General features: G+C 55.1%; 1 protein-coding gene across 13 annotated transcripts in view; it reads left to right on the forward strand.

The window, feature by feature from the left end:
• The first annotated feature begins 322 nt into the window (after window positions 1–322).
• Window positions 323–15,750, forward strand: part of LOC109282729 (protein KRBA1) — a 43,208-nt gene continuing 27,780 nt past the window's right edge. For 8 of the 13 annotated variants that reach the window (XM_059729380.1, XM_019485636.2, XM_059729387.1 and 5 more), the window contains exon 1: window positions 323–417. In XM_059729380.1, the coding sequence (XP_059585363.1) occupies window positions 364–417 (54 nt within the window). In that variant the 5' untranslated portion in view covers window positions 323–363. Of the gene's footprint in view, window positions 418–13,634; window positions 13,913–15,750 lie in introns of those variants that run through there. The other 5 variants (XM_059729389.1, XM_059729390.1, XM_059729391.1 and 2 more) reach the window with 2 other exon arrangements.

Raw genomic sequence — 15,750 nt, forward strand, 5'->3', positions numbered from 1 at the left:
CCGAAAACAGACCCACCTTCCCCTGCTCCTGCCTCGAGGGTCTTGCCCCAGCCCGGGGAGGAGGGGGAGACTCGGACAATGGATGCTCTGTCATCCGAGACCCAAAGCATCCCAACCCTTCCCCCATCCTGTCCAGTGCTTCCAGAGAGGAGATATATCATGAGGATGGGGAGGGTCCCTCCGGCAGGCATTTGGCTGGCTGCCCGGGAAGCCTGATAAGCCTGGAGGAGAGCAAGGGGGTGCAGGGGGAGGGTCCCGGTCCAGGGGTACCCACGCCCTGTTCCCAAGCCAGGCCTAGCTCCTCTGGGCAGAAGGCCCCAGCCCAGCTTCATCATCGCCCCCTCCCACAAATCCTGGGCAGCGATGCATGAACACCCCCTCCCCGCTTCCTGCCCTGCCCAGCTGCTCCTTCCAAAGGTATTTTTCTCTCTCCCTTAGGGAAACTTTCCATTGCTCTGTCAAAGGGGGTTGCACAGAGGAGTTTGTTTCAGAGCTGTAGCAAGGGGGGTGGACACAGGAGGGGGCTGGGGGAGGGCCCCCTGCCTCCCAGCTTCTTCCACACCCTCTTCTCCACCCTCCCCAAACAGGCTGGGGGGAGTGGGGGTGTCAGAGGAACCAAGACTGAGCTGGGTCATCTCCACCCAGCCCCCTCCCAGCAGGTCAGGACCCCTGGCAGGAGCTGGGGGCAGCAGCCCTGCCAGAGGGATGCAGGGACAGCAAAGGCTGCGAAGTCTGGCTTTACTAGCCACTAGCCCCCACGCTTCATCTCATGTCCATGTCCCTGGGCCCCCATGCTGATGAGCGTCGAGGCCCATGCCCTCTCCCAGTGGTGCTTTGCAAAGTCCTTGTCCCCAGCCTGGCGGCTGATCTCCACACCTCCCCTGTGTCTGCGGCCCAGGGACCTACTGGAGTTTCATTAAACATTTTATTACAGCTCAGGTACAGGAGCATGGAGGCTGCTGGCTGTTTGAATGGTTTAACACCAGGTTTTTGGGCTGTTTGCAAAGAGAAAGGTGTCCGGAGACTTCCTCACCTACAATCCCCTCCTGCCCCATCAGCAGGAGCATTTGAGTTGTGGAGTAGCGAGTACGCAGGATTGTTTTCATAGTCTCATCATTTCTAGGGCCGGAAGGGACCTGAGCAGATCATCAAGTCCGACCCCCTGCCCCAATGGGGGTCATAATACCCCAGCCAGATATCCGCTTTGGGATGGGCAGTAAGGCAAAGGGTGGCTGACAGCTGAATTCTTGGCTGGAGAATAAAAGACCAGCCTACAGGGGCTTTACCAAGAGACATGTGTTTTTTTCTGATGTCTTTACTAGACCAGCTGTATCATTGGGACGTGTTGAACAAGTTTTTTGGGGGTCACCTTGTGCCCAAAAGCTGGTCTAGCAGCTTTCCCAACTATGTAGTCAGTCCAATAATAGGTAGCACAACCCCCACTCCCGCTCCTTTCTTGTCTTAGGAACGTTTTCTGGACCGTCACGGCTCCAACCCTGCTGCAAAGACCTCTTAATCCATGCTGTAAGGTCCTGAGGCTGGGGTCCAAGAAGGAGACATGTCCTAGGGCAGTGATTTTCTACCTTTATAGACTCAACTCCGCCTTGGAAAATGCCAGCTCTCAGCTTTCATGTCTTTCTTGACTATGGAAAAATACTAGAGCAATTCTTGTATGCAGAGCTCTGCCCAGGTGCCTTCTGTGGCTTGCACCTTGGAGGGGGCTGCAGGGGTCTGCCTCTCCCCCGAGTCTCCCCTGAGTCTCTTCCCCTGGCTTTATCGGTGCTCAAACCTGCTCTTGAGAAGCTGGAGTGTCTGGGGGAAGAGGAAGAAAACTGCACACTTTCACCATGCACCCAGTGGGTGCTCTGTGGTGGCTGCAAGGCAACGGCAGGTGTTACCTGGGTTACAGGTGAGCGGGTGGGCTGGCCACTGATAACAGAGGTGGGAGACAGCACGGTATAGGTACTGTCCCATAATACTGCCTGGGGAGATGGTGTGGGAGAGGGAGGGGGGCAGCCTGCAGACTGGTAGCAAGCCTTTCTGGCTTTACTGGGCTCTTCAGTTTTCCCTCCAGTCCGTACCCCACATTTATATACGTCTTATTCTAACCACTGTTCTCTGGTTGGTTTATTTAAATGTCTTTCTTTCCCTGAGGCTTTGGGAACTGGATGGCACCAGTTTTCGGTGGCCTTGGAAGGTGCCAGTGAGCTGGGAGTTATTGTTGTGAAAATTGCAGTTCTGGAAGGGAGGATTTCTTATCTCCTTTCTTCACCACCTGGGAATGCTGCTTGTCCCCATCCTGTTTCCTTTTCATTTTGGCTTCTGACCTTCAGAGACAAGGCTGCTTTTTTTTTACAGCTTATCTATGACACTGAGCACAACTATCTGCACCAAAGAAAAGTTGCATCTAATTCCTTGGGTTAACATTAAGGGCGACCTAAGTTAAAACCAGAATGTGCTGTGATAGGTTATCTGTCTTAAGGCCTTGTATAATGTCTTCTCTCAGGCTTCTTGCTCTGTTTAATTTGATCTCAGTACTGGTTTTGCTGGACATATTGATTGCTTTCTTTGCTTCGCTGACCGGGCTAAGGGGCAATGTCCGCAGAGGGTCCCTCTGCAGTCACTCAGAAACAGGCTTTGGTGGTGGTGGTGGTACGAGGGCGGTCTATGAAGTGGAAAGGGTGGAGATCTTGATGAAATGGTGGCTTCGCCTCTTTGCACAAAGCACAGTCTTCTGGTGCACCCGTAACCCAGGAGCAGTAGAGAGAAGGTGGGTGGAGGGAAAGCTCCCTTGTATTGAGACGCAAGGCACTGTGGGATGCTGCTGGGCTCGCTGTTCCTCCACCGTGTATTCGGAGAGCAGATACACACACGTTTGTCACAAGTGAACTTACTACCTGTTTTTTCAGGGGTATCTTTACTCTTGATTTCAGAGTACCACATAGTAGGGCTCTGCTTTTCGTGTCCGCTTGGACTTTTCTATATAGTCGAATCACAGAGAAGAGGGGCTGGAAGGGACATTGGGAGGTCACACATCTCATCCAACCCCCTGCCCGAGGCAGGATTTTCCCTATTCAAACCATCCCATACAAATCCATCACCTAAATTCCTAGTAAAACTCCTGTCAACCCTGACACAATACCAGACATCGCACCTGTCCCTGCCGCAGGGAAAGCAGGGAGGTCGCGATGGCCAAGGTCCTGCTTCTGTAAAAGGTTGTTCGTACCCGCGTAAGAGATCTCAGGCAGATCCCAGATTTTACTATATACAAAACCCGGGGTTAGGAATGGGTTGCTATAATTACCAACAGTGGCCAAGTGCGTGTGCATGTGTCGGATGTTTGGGTGTGTGTGCACGTGTGTGTATGTATGTGTGTGTGTGTGCATGCACATGCCCTAGATACCTGGGTTCTGCATTTGTGTAGGTGTGTGCATGTCCCGGGTGCCCAGATTCTGTGTGTGTGCGTGTTTGTGTGTCCCAGATGCCTGGGTCCTATGTGTGTGTGCATGTGCAAGTGTCCCAGATGCCCGTATGATGACCTATGACGAATCCTCTGTCTGGACCCTTTCCCTCGTCTGGGACCAGAGCCGTGCAGCTGCTCACAACCCGGCACTGATGGACGTACACTGCAACCCCTTCCCGGGTTGGGCTGGTCACGGTCCATTGCGTGAGGAGCAGATTACAGCTCTGCCCCGGGCCCTGGCCTCATGCATCACCCCCCCACGATCCCAATCCTGGCTCTGTGCCCTTCCCCATCGACCTGTACTGCTCCCAGATGCTGCTCTTTACCCGCATGCAGCCCCACCCGATCTGCCCAGCCAAGTGCACCCTGCTTGTGGGGGCCATTTCGGGAGTTTCGGCAGAGGGGAGGGGAGTGCTGACCCCTAAACTCCTAAGTGTCCCTCCAGCCCAAATAATTACCCACCCCTGCTCTAGAGATACCTGGTTTACTGATTTCCCTCTACAGCTTCCACTTCTACCTCTGTTGGACACAGGGCTGGGCCAATGCACGCAGACCCTTGGTCTGACCTATAGGGCACTTCTTGTGTTTGATATGCTTATTAGTGGTACACCAATCTGATTGCCTTCCCCAAGAGTACACCCCAACCTACCTAGGGGTCACATTCGACCACTCCCTCACCTAAAAACATCACATCCATGAAGTCTGTTGTGCTCCTGTATGGACCAGAGGTTTCATAGTTTCATAGTGCTTGGGGTCAGAAGGGACCTAAACAGATCATCAGGTCCGACCGTAAAGTAATGTCTCCTGATGTCCAGCCTGAACCTGCTCTCTAACAACTTGTGGCTGTTATTCCTTGTCATCCCAGGTGGTGCTCGGGGGAACAGAGCCTCCCCTAATCCCCGCTGGTCCCCCCGGTGAGTTTGTAAACGGCCACTAGATCCCCCCTCAGCCTTCTCTTGTGGAGGCTGAACAGGTTCAGGTCTTGTCACCTCTCCTCGTAGGGCCTGCCCTGCTGATCCCTGACCATGTGAGTGGTCCTCCTCTGGACCCTCTCCATGCTGCCCACATCCCTCCTGAAATGCGGTGCCCAGAACTGGACACAGTACTCCAACAGTGGCCTGACCAGTGTCGCGTAGAGGGGGAGGATCACCTCCTTGGCCCTGCTCGAGATGCACCTGTGGACGCACGACAAGGTGCGGTTGGCCATCCTGACCCCTTCCTCGCAATGGCAGCTCATGTCCATCCTGGAGTCAGCAATGACTCCAAGATCTATTTCTGCACCGTGTTGACAAGAAGGGTGTCCCAGTCCATAGGTGTGCTGCTGGTTCCTTCTCCCCAGATGCAGCACCTTGCACTTGTCTGTGTTGAACTCCATCCTATTCTCATCTGCCACCTCTGTAACCTGTCTAGATCTAGCTGGATTCGGTCCCTCCCCTCCAGTGTGCCCACCTCACCCCACAACTTGGTGTTGTCAGTGAATTTGGACAGCGTGCTTTCCGCCCCGACATCCAGATCACTGATGAAGATGTTGAACAGCACAGGCCCCAGGACCGGGTCCTGGGGGACTCCACTGCCCACATCCCTCCAGGCTGAAAACGACCCGTCCACCACCACTCTCTCAGTGCGACCATCTAGCCAATTTGCCACCCATCTGACTGTGTGGGCATCAATGTCGCAGTCACCAAGGTTTTTTAAGACAAGGTGGTGGGAAACCATGTCAAAGGCCTTCTTAAAGTCCAGGAAGATGCCATCCACCCCGACACCCTCGTCCAGGGACTTTGTGACCTGATCATAAAAAGAAACCAGGTTAGTCAGGCAGGACCTGCCCTCGGTGAACCCATGTTGGTTGCCCCTGAGCATTACCTCCCCTGCTCGGCCTTTGCAGACGTGCTCCTGGATAATTTTCTCAAACGTCTTCCCAAGGACCAACGTGAGACTGACTGGCCTATAATTGCCGGGGTCCTTCTTTCTCCCCTTCTTGTAAATGGGGACCACACTGGCCCTTTTCCAATCCTCTGGGACCTAGTCAGTGCCCCACGAGTGCTTGTAGAGTCGTGCCAGGGGCCCCACTATGACCCCCACCAATTCCCTCAGCACCCTTGGGTGAAGAGCATCTGGACCTACTGATTTAAACATGTCGAGCCCCTCCAAAAGTTCCCTAACTAGGTCGTCCCTGACCCCAGGCATGGCGGTGCCTCCCCTGGGTCCGTCCGTAATCCTAGTGGGGGAAATGTCTGGTCCCTGTTCAGGAATATGGAGGCAAAAAATTCATTAAAGAGGTCAGCTTTTTCATTTGCTGCAATCACCAGATTGCCAAACCTGTAGGGCCCCACATTACCCGGTGCCTTCTTCTTACTTCCTATGTATTTGAAAAAGGACTTTTTGTTATCCCTATTTGTGGTCACTAGCCCTGGCTCCATCTCTGCCTTGGCCTTCCTAACAGCCTCCCAGCAGTCCCGAGCAATGGAGGAGTAATCCTCCTTGGTGATAGCCCCTTGCTTCCACTGTTTGTACATCTCCTTTTTTGCCCTCAGGCATCCCTGGATGCCTTTGCTGAGCCGTGGGGGCTCTTTAGCCCTCCTGCCCTTCTTGGTGTGCATTGGGTCTGACTCCCTTTGAGCTCGGAGGATCGTCTCCTTGAGGAACAACCACCTGTCTCGGACTCCCATCTCATTGAGGCTCCAAGACCCCAATGCCTCTCCTACTAATCTTCTTAGCTCATTGAAGTCGGCCCTCCTGAAACCCAGGGCTGCTGCCTTGCTGCTTGCTTTCACCACCCTGTGCTGGGTGGTGAATCCCAGCAGGTGATGATCGCTGTCGTCCAGGTGGTCGAGCACCTGCAGAGCCCTCACCAGGTCGTCGCTTGTGCCAGGACCAGGTCCAACAAGGCATCTCCCCTGGTGGGGCTGTGCACCTCCTGGGTTAGGTGGAGGTCCTGTATCTCGGCTAGGAACCTACGTGAGCGGTCGGACCCAGCTGACTGCTCCTCCCAGCAGATATCTGGGTACTTTAGGTCACCCATAATGACCACGTCCCTTGACTTAACTGCATCCACGAGCTGACCTGTGAATTCCCGGTCCAGCTTGTCCCCTGGCAAGGTGGTCTGTAGTAGACACCCACTATCAAGTCCCTTTCCCCACAACCCCCTTGTATTCTTACCCAGAGAGCTTCATTTTGCCCCTTCTCTGATCCCATCCTGATCATTGAGGACATGTATTGCTCTTTGATGTATAGCGCTACACCCCCCGCCTCTTTTCCCTGCTCTGTCTCGCCTGTACAGCCTGTAGCCCTCGATGTCCGCTGCCCAGGCGTGGGTAGGAATCCCACCAGGTTTCCGTGAGCCCCACCAGGCCTGGGTTTTTGCTAGCCAGCAGGAGGGCGATTTCCTCCAGCTTATTCCTCATGCTTCGAGCATTTGGTCTCGTGGCGCCGTCCGTGTCTGCTCACTGGAAGGATAGAAGAAAAAACCACCTGTGCCTCGTCTCCTTGAGCTTTGCCCCAGAGCCTTGTGGTCTCTCATGACGCGGTCCGGGTTGCCCCTGGCTGTGTCATTCGTACCCACATGGATGAGGACCATGGGGTAATGATCAGAGAGTTGGATGAGGTCCCCAATTTGATGCCCGATAAGTTTGATCAATCATGGAAAGGGCGAGCTAGCTATGACAGGCCCGGGGTGGGGACAGAGTCCGCCCGAGAACAGGGGGTCCTGGCTCCCAGAGTGCTGCCAGCGTCGCTCCCCACCCACCCAGCTGGCTTTCAATCAAAATGACCACGCACCTGGCTCTTGCCTCATGCATGGTTTGGGCACCCGTCCCTATCCCAGCCGTGGCGGTGTCCCGGGGAAGGCATGCTTCAACACGCGTCGTTAGAGGGCTGTGAGCAGCCCCCCATGCATGCTTGCTCCTGCCGTGCCGCCACCGTGCAGCACTGCAGACGGGCCCCTGCTCACACATGCAACCACCACGGCCGGGCGGGGGGAAAGTTGGGGAACCCCAGACCCAGGCCCTCTTCATTGCCCTCCAAAGCAGCAGGGAAGGGCAATTCCTTTTGCAACTCCCTCCCCTTAGCCAGGCCTGGAAATCCCATAGCAAGTGGCCCCGGGGGCTTTGATCCTCTCTGCTGGACCAGAACAGGGCTCGCTGTGATCCTAGCCCATCCTCACGAAGGGCACCAAGGTATTCGGGACCGTGAGGAGCCTCTCTGTTTGGGGCTGGATTTGATGATGCCTCTGGAGCAGCTCGGACTGCGGGGTACGTTGGGCAATGCCCCCCCCAGCACACACACTGCATCTAGGGACACTTAATGTCTTGGTCCCATGAGACAGGAGGGGTAGGAGCATGGGAAAGGCGGGAGGGGGCATCTTTCCTGCACTGCAACCAAAAATCAACCTCCTCAGCTCTTCCTGATCCCTCCTCCCTCCTTGATAAGGGCAAAGGTAAAAGCTTTTCATCTCCAGCTTGTTTCCCTGCAAGTCAAGGCCAGGGCAGTGCTGGAGAGAAACTCCTCTAAGGGCTTCTGGAGAAGATAGGGGATGGGGTGGGTCCTCCGCCTGTAATGGGTGGGTGGGTGGGAGGTGGGTGTTGATGGTGTTTCATTAGGGCACTGTGCAGAAGGGGGTGGCGGACCCCCAGTGCAAGACCATCCCCTACCACTGCCCCCTTAGCCCTGCTCTCCTGGGGGCTTATCCAGGCAGCCAGACAAGCCGAGGAAGGCCAGCCTACCTGCAGTGTGCAGCGGCGAGGGGCTGGTTAACCCACCCCTCCATGAACCAGGGTGAGAGGAGAGAGGGCCCAAAACCCGTGGCCTGGTAATTGCAGGGGAGATCACAGGGAGCTCCTGGAGCCTGGTGGGTGTCAGATCCCAGCCAAGGATATCCTTTGTTGCCATGATTGCCCCCTCCGCGCCCACCTTGAAAAGCCTCCCTGGGGAAGGGGGCACGAGGCAGGGATGCCCAGGTCAGCCCCTAGCCGAGAGCGGGAGGCAGGTTTCAGGGTCCCCCGAGAGGCAGTGTTAGCAGCACCCGAAGCACAAACAGCAAGGGCACTTGCCGTGTGTGTGCACACGCATGCATGTGTGTGCATTGTGAACCATAGCATCCCAGCAATGGTGCCCTGGTGCTTCCTGGTGTAGCAAAGACCAGCCCCCACCCCCTGTCTCTTGTCAGGAAGCCCCTCCTTAGGAAATCCTGCCCCCACTTTTCTCAGCTCTCTTTATCATGAAGCAAAGCAATAAATTTGTCCAATATATATGTTATAAAATAAGTTGTTTATATTATTATAATAGGCCTTTGATAAGTATTTGATAAGATATTATTATTTCCTTTTAGATTATATTTTAGACCATATTCATAGGCTGAGACCTGGGTGCTGCGTGTGTGTGTGCATGTGCATGTTGGTGACTGCGCGGTCATCCTGGTGAGGAGCAGGCAACGGTGTCCCAATGGGGTCAGTGCTCAGTTCGGTACTTTTCAACATCTTTATTAATGATTTGGACGGGGGATGAAGAGCTCACTGGCCACGTTTGTGGATGACACCAAGTTATGGGGAAGCGTGATCATGCTTGAAGATAGGTTACAGATACAGGCGGACCTAGACAGGCTGGCAAGTCAGGCGGATGGGAACCAGATGAAGTTCAACTTGGAGAAATGTAAAGTGCTCCAACTCGGGATGAGCAACCCCCAATACACCTACAGGCTTGGCCACACCACACTGACCAGCACCACGAATGAGAGGGACCTGGGGGTAATAACAGACCACAGGATCAACACGATCCGACAGCATGATGCTGTAGCCAACGGGGCAAATAATACTCTGGCATGCATCAATTGATGCGTTTCCAGCAAAACCGAGGAGGCGATTCTTCCCCTGTAGTCTGCACTGGTGAGACCAAGCTGGGGCGCTGCGTCCAGGTCTGGGCACCGCACTTCAACGAGGATGTGGACAAGCTTGGTGCAGGGGGCTGGACCCGATGATCTTCTGAAGTCCCTTTTGGCCTTACAAGCTATGCATCTATGAATATTGACTTCATTTCTATGTTCTGTTTTATTATGCATGTCTGTATTTTATTGTTCACATATTCCCTCTACACTTTTGCCATAGCATCCTGTGTCTCACATTTTATTTACGCTTTACATTTTATTTTATACTCTACCTTAGCTAATAACCTTGTAATATTGAAACTGTAGTGAACTGCAAGTATGTATGAGTCAGTAGGTAATTGATTGACAAGCAGGGAATGCAAAGCAAGAGCCTCTGGCTATTAATTGCCTAGCCAGAGGAATTCACCATTACAAAACTCCATTGGACAAGCCATTGTAAGCTAATCAAGCCAAGGAACTGAGTCCTGGAACCTGCAAGGACACAGCCATCGAGTCCGTCAAGTTGAGGGTGGATTCCCAAAACTGCACCATCGGGAGGGACCCCCAAGGACTGTGACTGACCGCCGTCACACGCTACTCAAGACCCACGTTGGACAGTGACCGCCAGACTGGGCAGCCACGATGATGCTGGGGATGTTCATCTTGGAGTCAGTAATGATAATGCATCATCGTGGTCATTTAGGAGCTGTGCTGACAAGACCTCCTCTCCTCGTGGCTCCCAGGGCTAGACCACCTGCCCAGCTCAGACCCTGGCCCCCTCTGGTCAGGTGAGTCTCTAACCAGCCCCTATGCCACCTGCCTCTCAGGTAGCTTCTCCCCTTAAAATGGCAGGTGCAATGACACCACAGTGCCCTGCAACATCAACCTATATCCAAATTGCCCTAGAGCCAAGCAAAAGGGTTACAACCGAGTGAGCAAAGCAGCTTCAGTGCCATGCACCACATTATACTATCACCAGGAGGGGATCAGCACTTAAGTGGTGTTTGGCGGCAATAAACGAATATAGCGGGGGCAGTTCAGAGTTCCCGGGGGCACTAGAGGAGATGAGAGGGCCAGAGATCAAAGAGAGAAGAAAAAGGAGCTCCTTGAAGCCAAAGGAGCACTGCAGCCTAAGGACGGACTGATCGGGTGATAGTATAACTGTGGCGGGACAGGATACCGAGAGGTGAGAGACGTGGGACACTTACCTTTGTTGTCTTTGGACCCAGGGTCGACCCCAGAGAGAGGGATGCAAATGCCTGGAAGAAAAAGGAGGAAACAAAGTCAGACAATGAGTCCTTAGATGATTTGCCGCAGGGCAGGGGAGATGAAGGATCGGTTTAGTTACAAGCCAACAGTTTGCCAGATTTCATGGGGAGCACTAAAATCAAATGAATTCACTTTTACTTTCATAGTCAAGTGGTTAATGACATAATTTCTCGTTGGGGAAATAACTACATTATCTTTACATCACACAAGGCATGGCAGGATAACCCCAAAGAGAAGTCATTCTTTGATCAACCCCGACCTGGCCACAGAGAGCCTTGCACAAGTGTAACCACACTGGGTGGCCGTGATGCCCCTAGAGCCCCCTCATTGCCTTAAGGGCTAATTGCTTTTACTCCAATCCTGGGGAAACTGTTTGAGAAGATTATCAAGGAGCACAGCTGTGATGGGCCGGCATCGGGGATGATGCTCACGGTTTCATTAGGGGCACGTCCTGTCAGACCAACCTGATTGCCTTCTACAATCAGGTCACAAAAGCATTGGATGCAGGTGTCGCCGTGGATGTAGTCTTTCTGGACTTCAGCACGGCCTTTGACACTGTCTCCCACCCCATCCTCATTTTTTGACTCCGGAAAAATGATAGAGCCATTCTTGTGTTGTAAAGAACTCAGAAAGCCCGCAGCAAGGCTGAGTGTTTCCAATTCCTAGATGAATCCTCGGGGTTTATCTTGCGCATCGTGTTTGCACACCTCATGGGGCTAATGTTGTGTTTCATCCTGCAGTACCCTTGAAAGGATCTCTAGGCACCCCAGGGGGTTGTGTCCTCCGGTTGAGAATCACTGCAAGGTTTCATTACGAAGTCCAGCGTCTTTGCATGGTTGGCAGCTTTGAAGGCTTGTGCAAAGGGCTCGGGGTGGTGCAGTGCAGGGCACAGGCATGACTAGCAGTTTTGGTGCCCTGAGCAGGAAAGCTGGTTCTGCTACCGATGTGGGGCTGCCTTTCTGGAACAATGATGCCCCTTGGGAAATCTGCCCAGGGTGACCGGTTCTCTCATGTGTAACCTCGACTGCTTTTGGTCTCTGAGGGTGCTTGTACACGCTGTGTATTGTTTAGGTTGAGCATTCTCCAGCACCGTGCAGACTCTCCCACGAACTAGAGCAGGGTAGCAGTAGTCTTAGCACAGTTGGGTTCAGGCAACAATGGGGCAAGAGGCTTGGGGCTGGCGGGGTGCAGCAGGCCTCTGGATCTCGGCCTCCTCCCAGAGCGCTGCACCCGGCTCCGACGGGACGCACAGCTCCTTGCGCTCTCCAGTGAGTGTGCTCTGGCTTTGGAGCATCAGAGCAGCCTCCTGGGCAATAAAGGGGCAGCTCCGGATGGAAGGAGCTCGGGGCCGGCCCTGTCCAGTTGCACAGGGCTCCCTAGGGTGGAATATGGGCCCAGTCATTCCCACCACTATGATAAAGGGGTAGGGGGATGAAAACTCATTTGAAGCCAAATTAAAGTCTAAGCTAAACCAAATGGTTCAGCCAGGTACAGCCATTACACTTATTGCACGGTAGTGCCCAGAAGGCGCTCTGCAGCTGTGACTGGTAGGCAGTCAGGGCACAGAGCGCCATAAACATGGCAGATCCTGCTCTAAGATAACCCTGGATGGATGCGCGATCGGACTTCAGCGCTGTAGGTCCTCCCTCCGGTTAGCATGGCTCCACGCGAACAAAGAAAACGGCTCATTGCTGAATTCCTCTTATTGGCATGGGTGGAGGTGAGCTAGTGCCGAATGTGGGTCTGCTGCTATTTTAGGCTCAGAGAAACTAGGACCCCTTCTGCTCACAGTTAGCTAGTCTTAAGGACTAATTCATCTGCACTGATTTCTGGCCATGGGCAAGTTCCCTTATGGATGTGAGGCTTTTGACATAACCTCGAGTTTAACTCCTGGCTATTTAACAAGGCTCAGCATGGCAGCAAGGTAAATTTGGTGATGAAAATGTCTTGTAAACTCAGTCTCTACCAAGGTATTTAGTAGTTCTGTAACACTCACACATTGTATTGTGCTGTTCAAACGCTGTTACAGAGCCCTGGGGTAGATGGGAACCCTGACTCTTATTACTATAACAAATATACTTGAACATGCCCAAGTCATAGAAAACGAGGGTTGAAGGGAGCTCAGGTCTCTTTGTCCGGCGTTCTGCCCCACAGCCGGAGGTGGCATTGACACCGCTTTCTCTTCATCCGTCTGTAACCATAAAATGCGCAGGAAAAAAAGGATGATAGAAAAGTCCACCAGCCCGAGTGTGTGCACATAAGGTTTTGCATAACGACCCAATGGTGAGCACTTTGTTATGCAAATAGCCTGCCAGTAGCAGTAGAAATCACTGTGGCAAAGATAATAAATATACAAGTGACAAAAGTCATAGAAAGTTTGGGAACAAAGAGCCACTGGACTGTCCCCTAACTGTCCCGACAGGACAGGGAGCAAGACTGGCTTTGCAGGTGGGGGTCATTGTGGCTGCTCTGCTGTGGGATTGTCCGGGGCCCGGGGCAGCAGGACATCCACGGGCACATATCAGAGATGGCATTTGGTTTGCGGGGTGTGGGAAGCGCTGCTTTTCTTTCCCTCCAGACTCTGGGCTGAAGGGGAAGAACCGCAGCACCAGGTACAGAGAGACAGAGCTGCTGATTTCCTCCGGGCCTGGAGGGTTCCTGATGCCCTCGCTGCACGCAGGAGTGGACTTTGCTTGTTGCCGCAGGACGGTGCGGGGGCCGGTGGGATAAATGGGTCACTACGGGAAGGAGGGCAGGTCTGGCAGGCTTGGGGCACCCCTAGCTGTGTGGATGGGGTGGCCAGGGATGCCTCCCCCCACGCACACCTTGGCTCTCGCTCTCCCTTCAAGCATCCCTTGCAGGCGACAGGACCAGGGCTGGCTGCGCTGTGAGTCCGACCCCACAGTGCAGCAGCACTGGAGCCCTTGCAGGCAAGCGAGCTCCTGCCTGTGGCTAGGCACAGCCGTGCCTGGGGAAGGGGAGGCAGGCGGCCTGCTTCCCTCGCTGGTAGGGAGCCGGCGTGCAGGCTGCCGGGGGCTGTAGTCCCCCCTTGCTGGATGCCAGCTGGCTCCACGCGGAGGGAACTACAGCTCCCAGACGCGCCGTGCTGGAGGGTCGTGGGGCCCAGGTTTGAAGCACTGAGCAAGTGAGCGCGGGCTGCTGTCTCTCCGCTCGCAGCGGCTCCATCCCCGCAGAGGTGCCGTGCACAGAGGCGAGGGGAGGGCGAGCAGAGCCCTCCCTGCCCAGGCGGCGAGCAGGACACGAGGGTCTGCCTGGCTCTCACCTGGGAAAGCAACATGTCTGACAGGACGGATGCTGCCCAGGTAAGGATGGGCTGGGGGGTCAGCAAGGGCCTGTTTGCACTGAACGCCCCGGGAGGAGTTCATCTGAATTCACTTTGAAGCGGGGTAGCAAACCCGGCGCGAACAGGCAGGGCGCTGGCCTCCCTCCGGCTCAGCTGCCTTGGCTTCGGAGGCCAACTGGGATGCCTTGAACTGGAGGAGCGGGGGTCTGATGCAGTCACGGTCTTGTCTTCCAGATCAGTCGGGACCTGAGAGTCCCGGCGAGGCTGGAGACGGGCTGCGAGGTGCTGCCGGGGCATATGAGATGGGTCTTGTCCAGCCCTGGGGTTTGTGTCTTTGAATTTGAGCTTCCCCAGCAAGAGCGGATAGGACCCTGGTCACTTCTTGCCCACCTGCCTGGCTGTCAGCCCTGCGGTGGCTGGAGCTAGATGGGCAGGGACAGAGACAGGGCTCGGCGTGTGCATGGCTTGAGGGCTCTCCCGAGGGGTGGAGAGGCCGAGTGCCCTGGAGTTGATCAGGATAGAGGGGTCCTGGCCAGGTCTTCCTCAAGGAGAGGGCTTGCCTGGACCGTCCACGGGGCAGCTAGGAGCTGAGCACGTTTCGGTAGCAGGTGCCAACCTGTGCCAGGCTGGGCACAGGGCTCCCTTGCGAAGTCTGGTCCTGGGCGACCCGCTGGCTTTTACCCCGGATTTGTCCTTTGCTGCAGAACTTCCTTTGCAGAAAGCCTTTCCTCTCCCATTAAGCGACTGCCCAGGGGACTGTGATTAGAGCTAATTAGCCCTGCCTGGTAGGATCTCGTGGGGGCTCGTGGGTTGTGTTGTGCAGCTTCTAATGGCATGTCGGAGGGGACACAGCTGTGTGAATGGCTCATGCTGAATCCGGCGGATGCCCCAAAGGGCCCACGAAACAGCCCATCTGCACGCCGTGCCCGGGACAGCCCTGCTCCGCGAGCAGCGAGGAACTCAACTGAAGCAAATGTCGTTTTGCCGGCGCCTGTGGACCCCGGCAGGGGAAGGTGCATAGTGTTGGGACGCTGAGTCTCCATCGGGCAGGACTTCCTCCGTCTCCCCAGTATGGCATCAAGCACCGTGCAACCCCCAGGGCCCCTAAGTGCCTCCCCGCAGCTTTCCTGGGCTATCCACGTGGCAGCCAGGAGCTGAGTGCATTTCGGTAGCAGGTGCCAACCTGTGCCTGCAGTTTGCACCGTGCTGGGGGTGCCCAGCTCTCCTGAGCGCATGAAGAGGCTGCAGAGAGGCCCCCGGGAAGCTTAGAGGAAACGCTGCTGGCAGGACCCGTGGGATCTTTTTTGCACCTTGGCAAGCGGGTGACGCCGCGCTGACTCCCTGCATCGGTCCTTTCTCACCCTTGTATGGCTGCATAAATAAATGCGACGCAGCGAAGGCTGGCAGCAGCTGCAGGTCCTGGCGCAAAGCCTGCGGGCTATTCACAGCTGACAGGTGCCAGCGCCTGTTCAGAGGCTAGCAGAGACCGACCTTTTCAGAGGCTTTGCCTAAGTGAGGCGTGAGCTGGGTGTCCTCCCCAGCCCCCCCAGCTCGGTCGCCCTGCACGTGTCCTGCCTCCCCCGTCCCCTCTGCCGGGGCAGCCGCGCCCTGTCCCTGCGCCCAGCTGGACCCTGCATGGAGGGGCACGATGACCGGTATCTCTGGGAGCACCCGGCACCCCCGGGTTTTGCCACACCACGTGGCCCCGTTTCAGCTACCCAGGGTCCCTGGAAGATTGCCTGTGTGGCTACGTCACAGGAAGACCGAGCTGCAATGGGGGTTGACCCTCACACGCCTCTTGCATTGGTGGTTTTCCCCAGACTCAGGCAGGGGCTGCGAGGATCTCACCATGCTGGT

This window comes from Alligator mississippiensis, chromosome 5 (assembly GCF_030867095.1).
Source record: "Alligator mississippiensis isolate rAllMis1 chromosome 5, rAllMis1, whole genome shotgun sequence".
NCBI lineage: Eukaryota > Metazoa > Chordata > Crocodylia > Alligatoridae > Alligator > Alligator mississippiensis.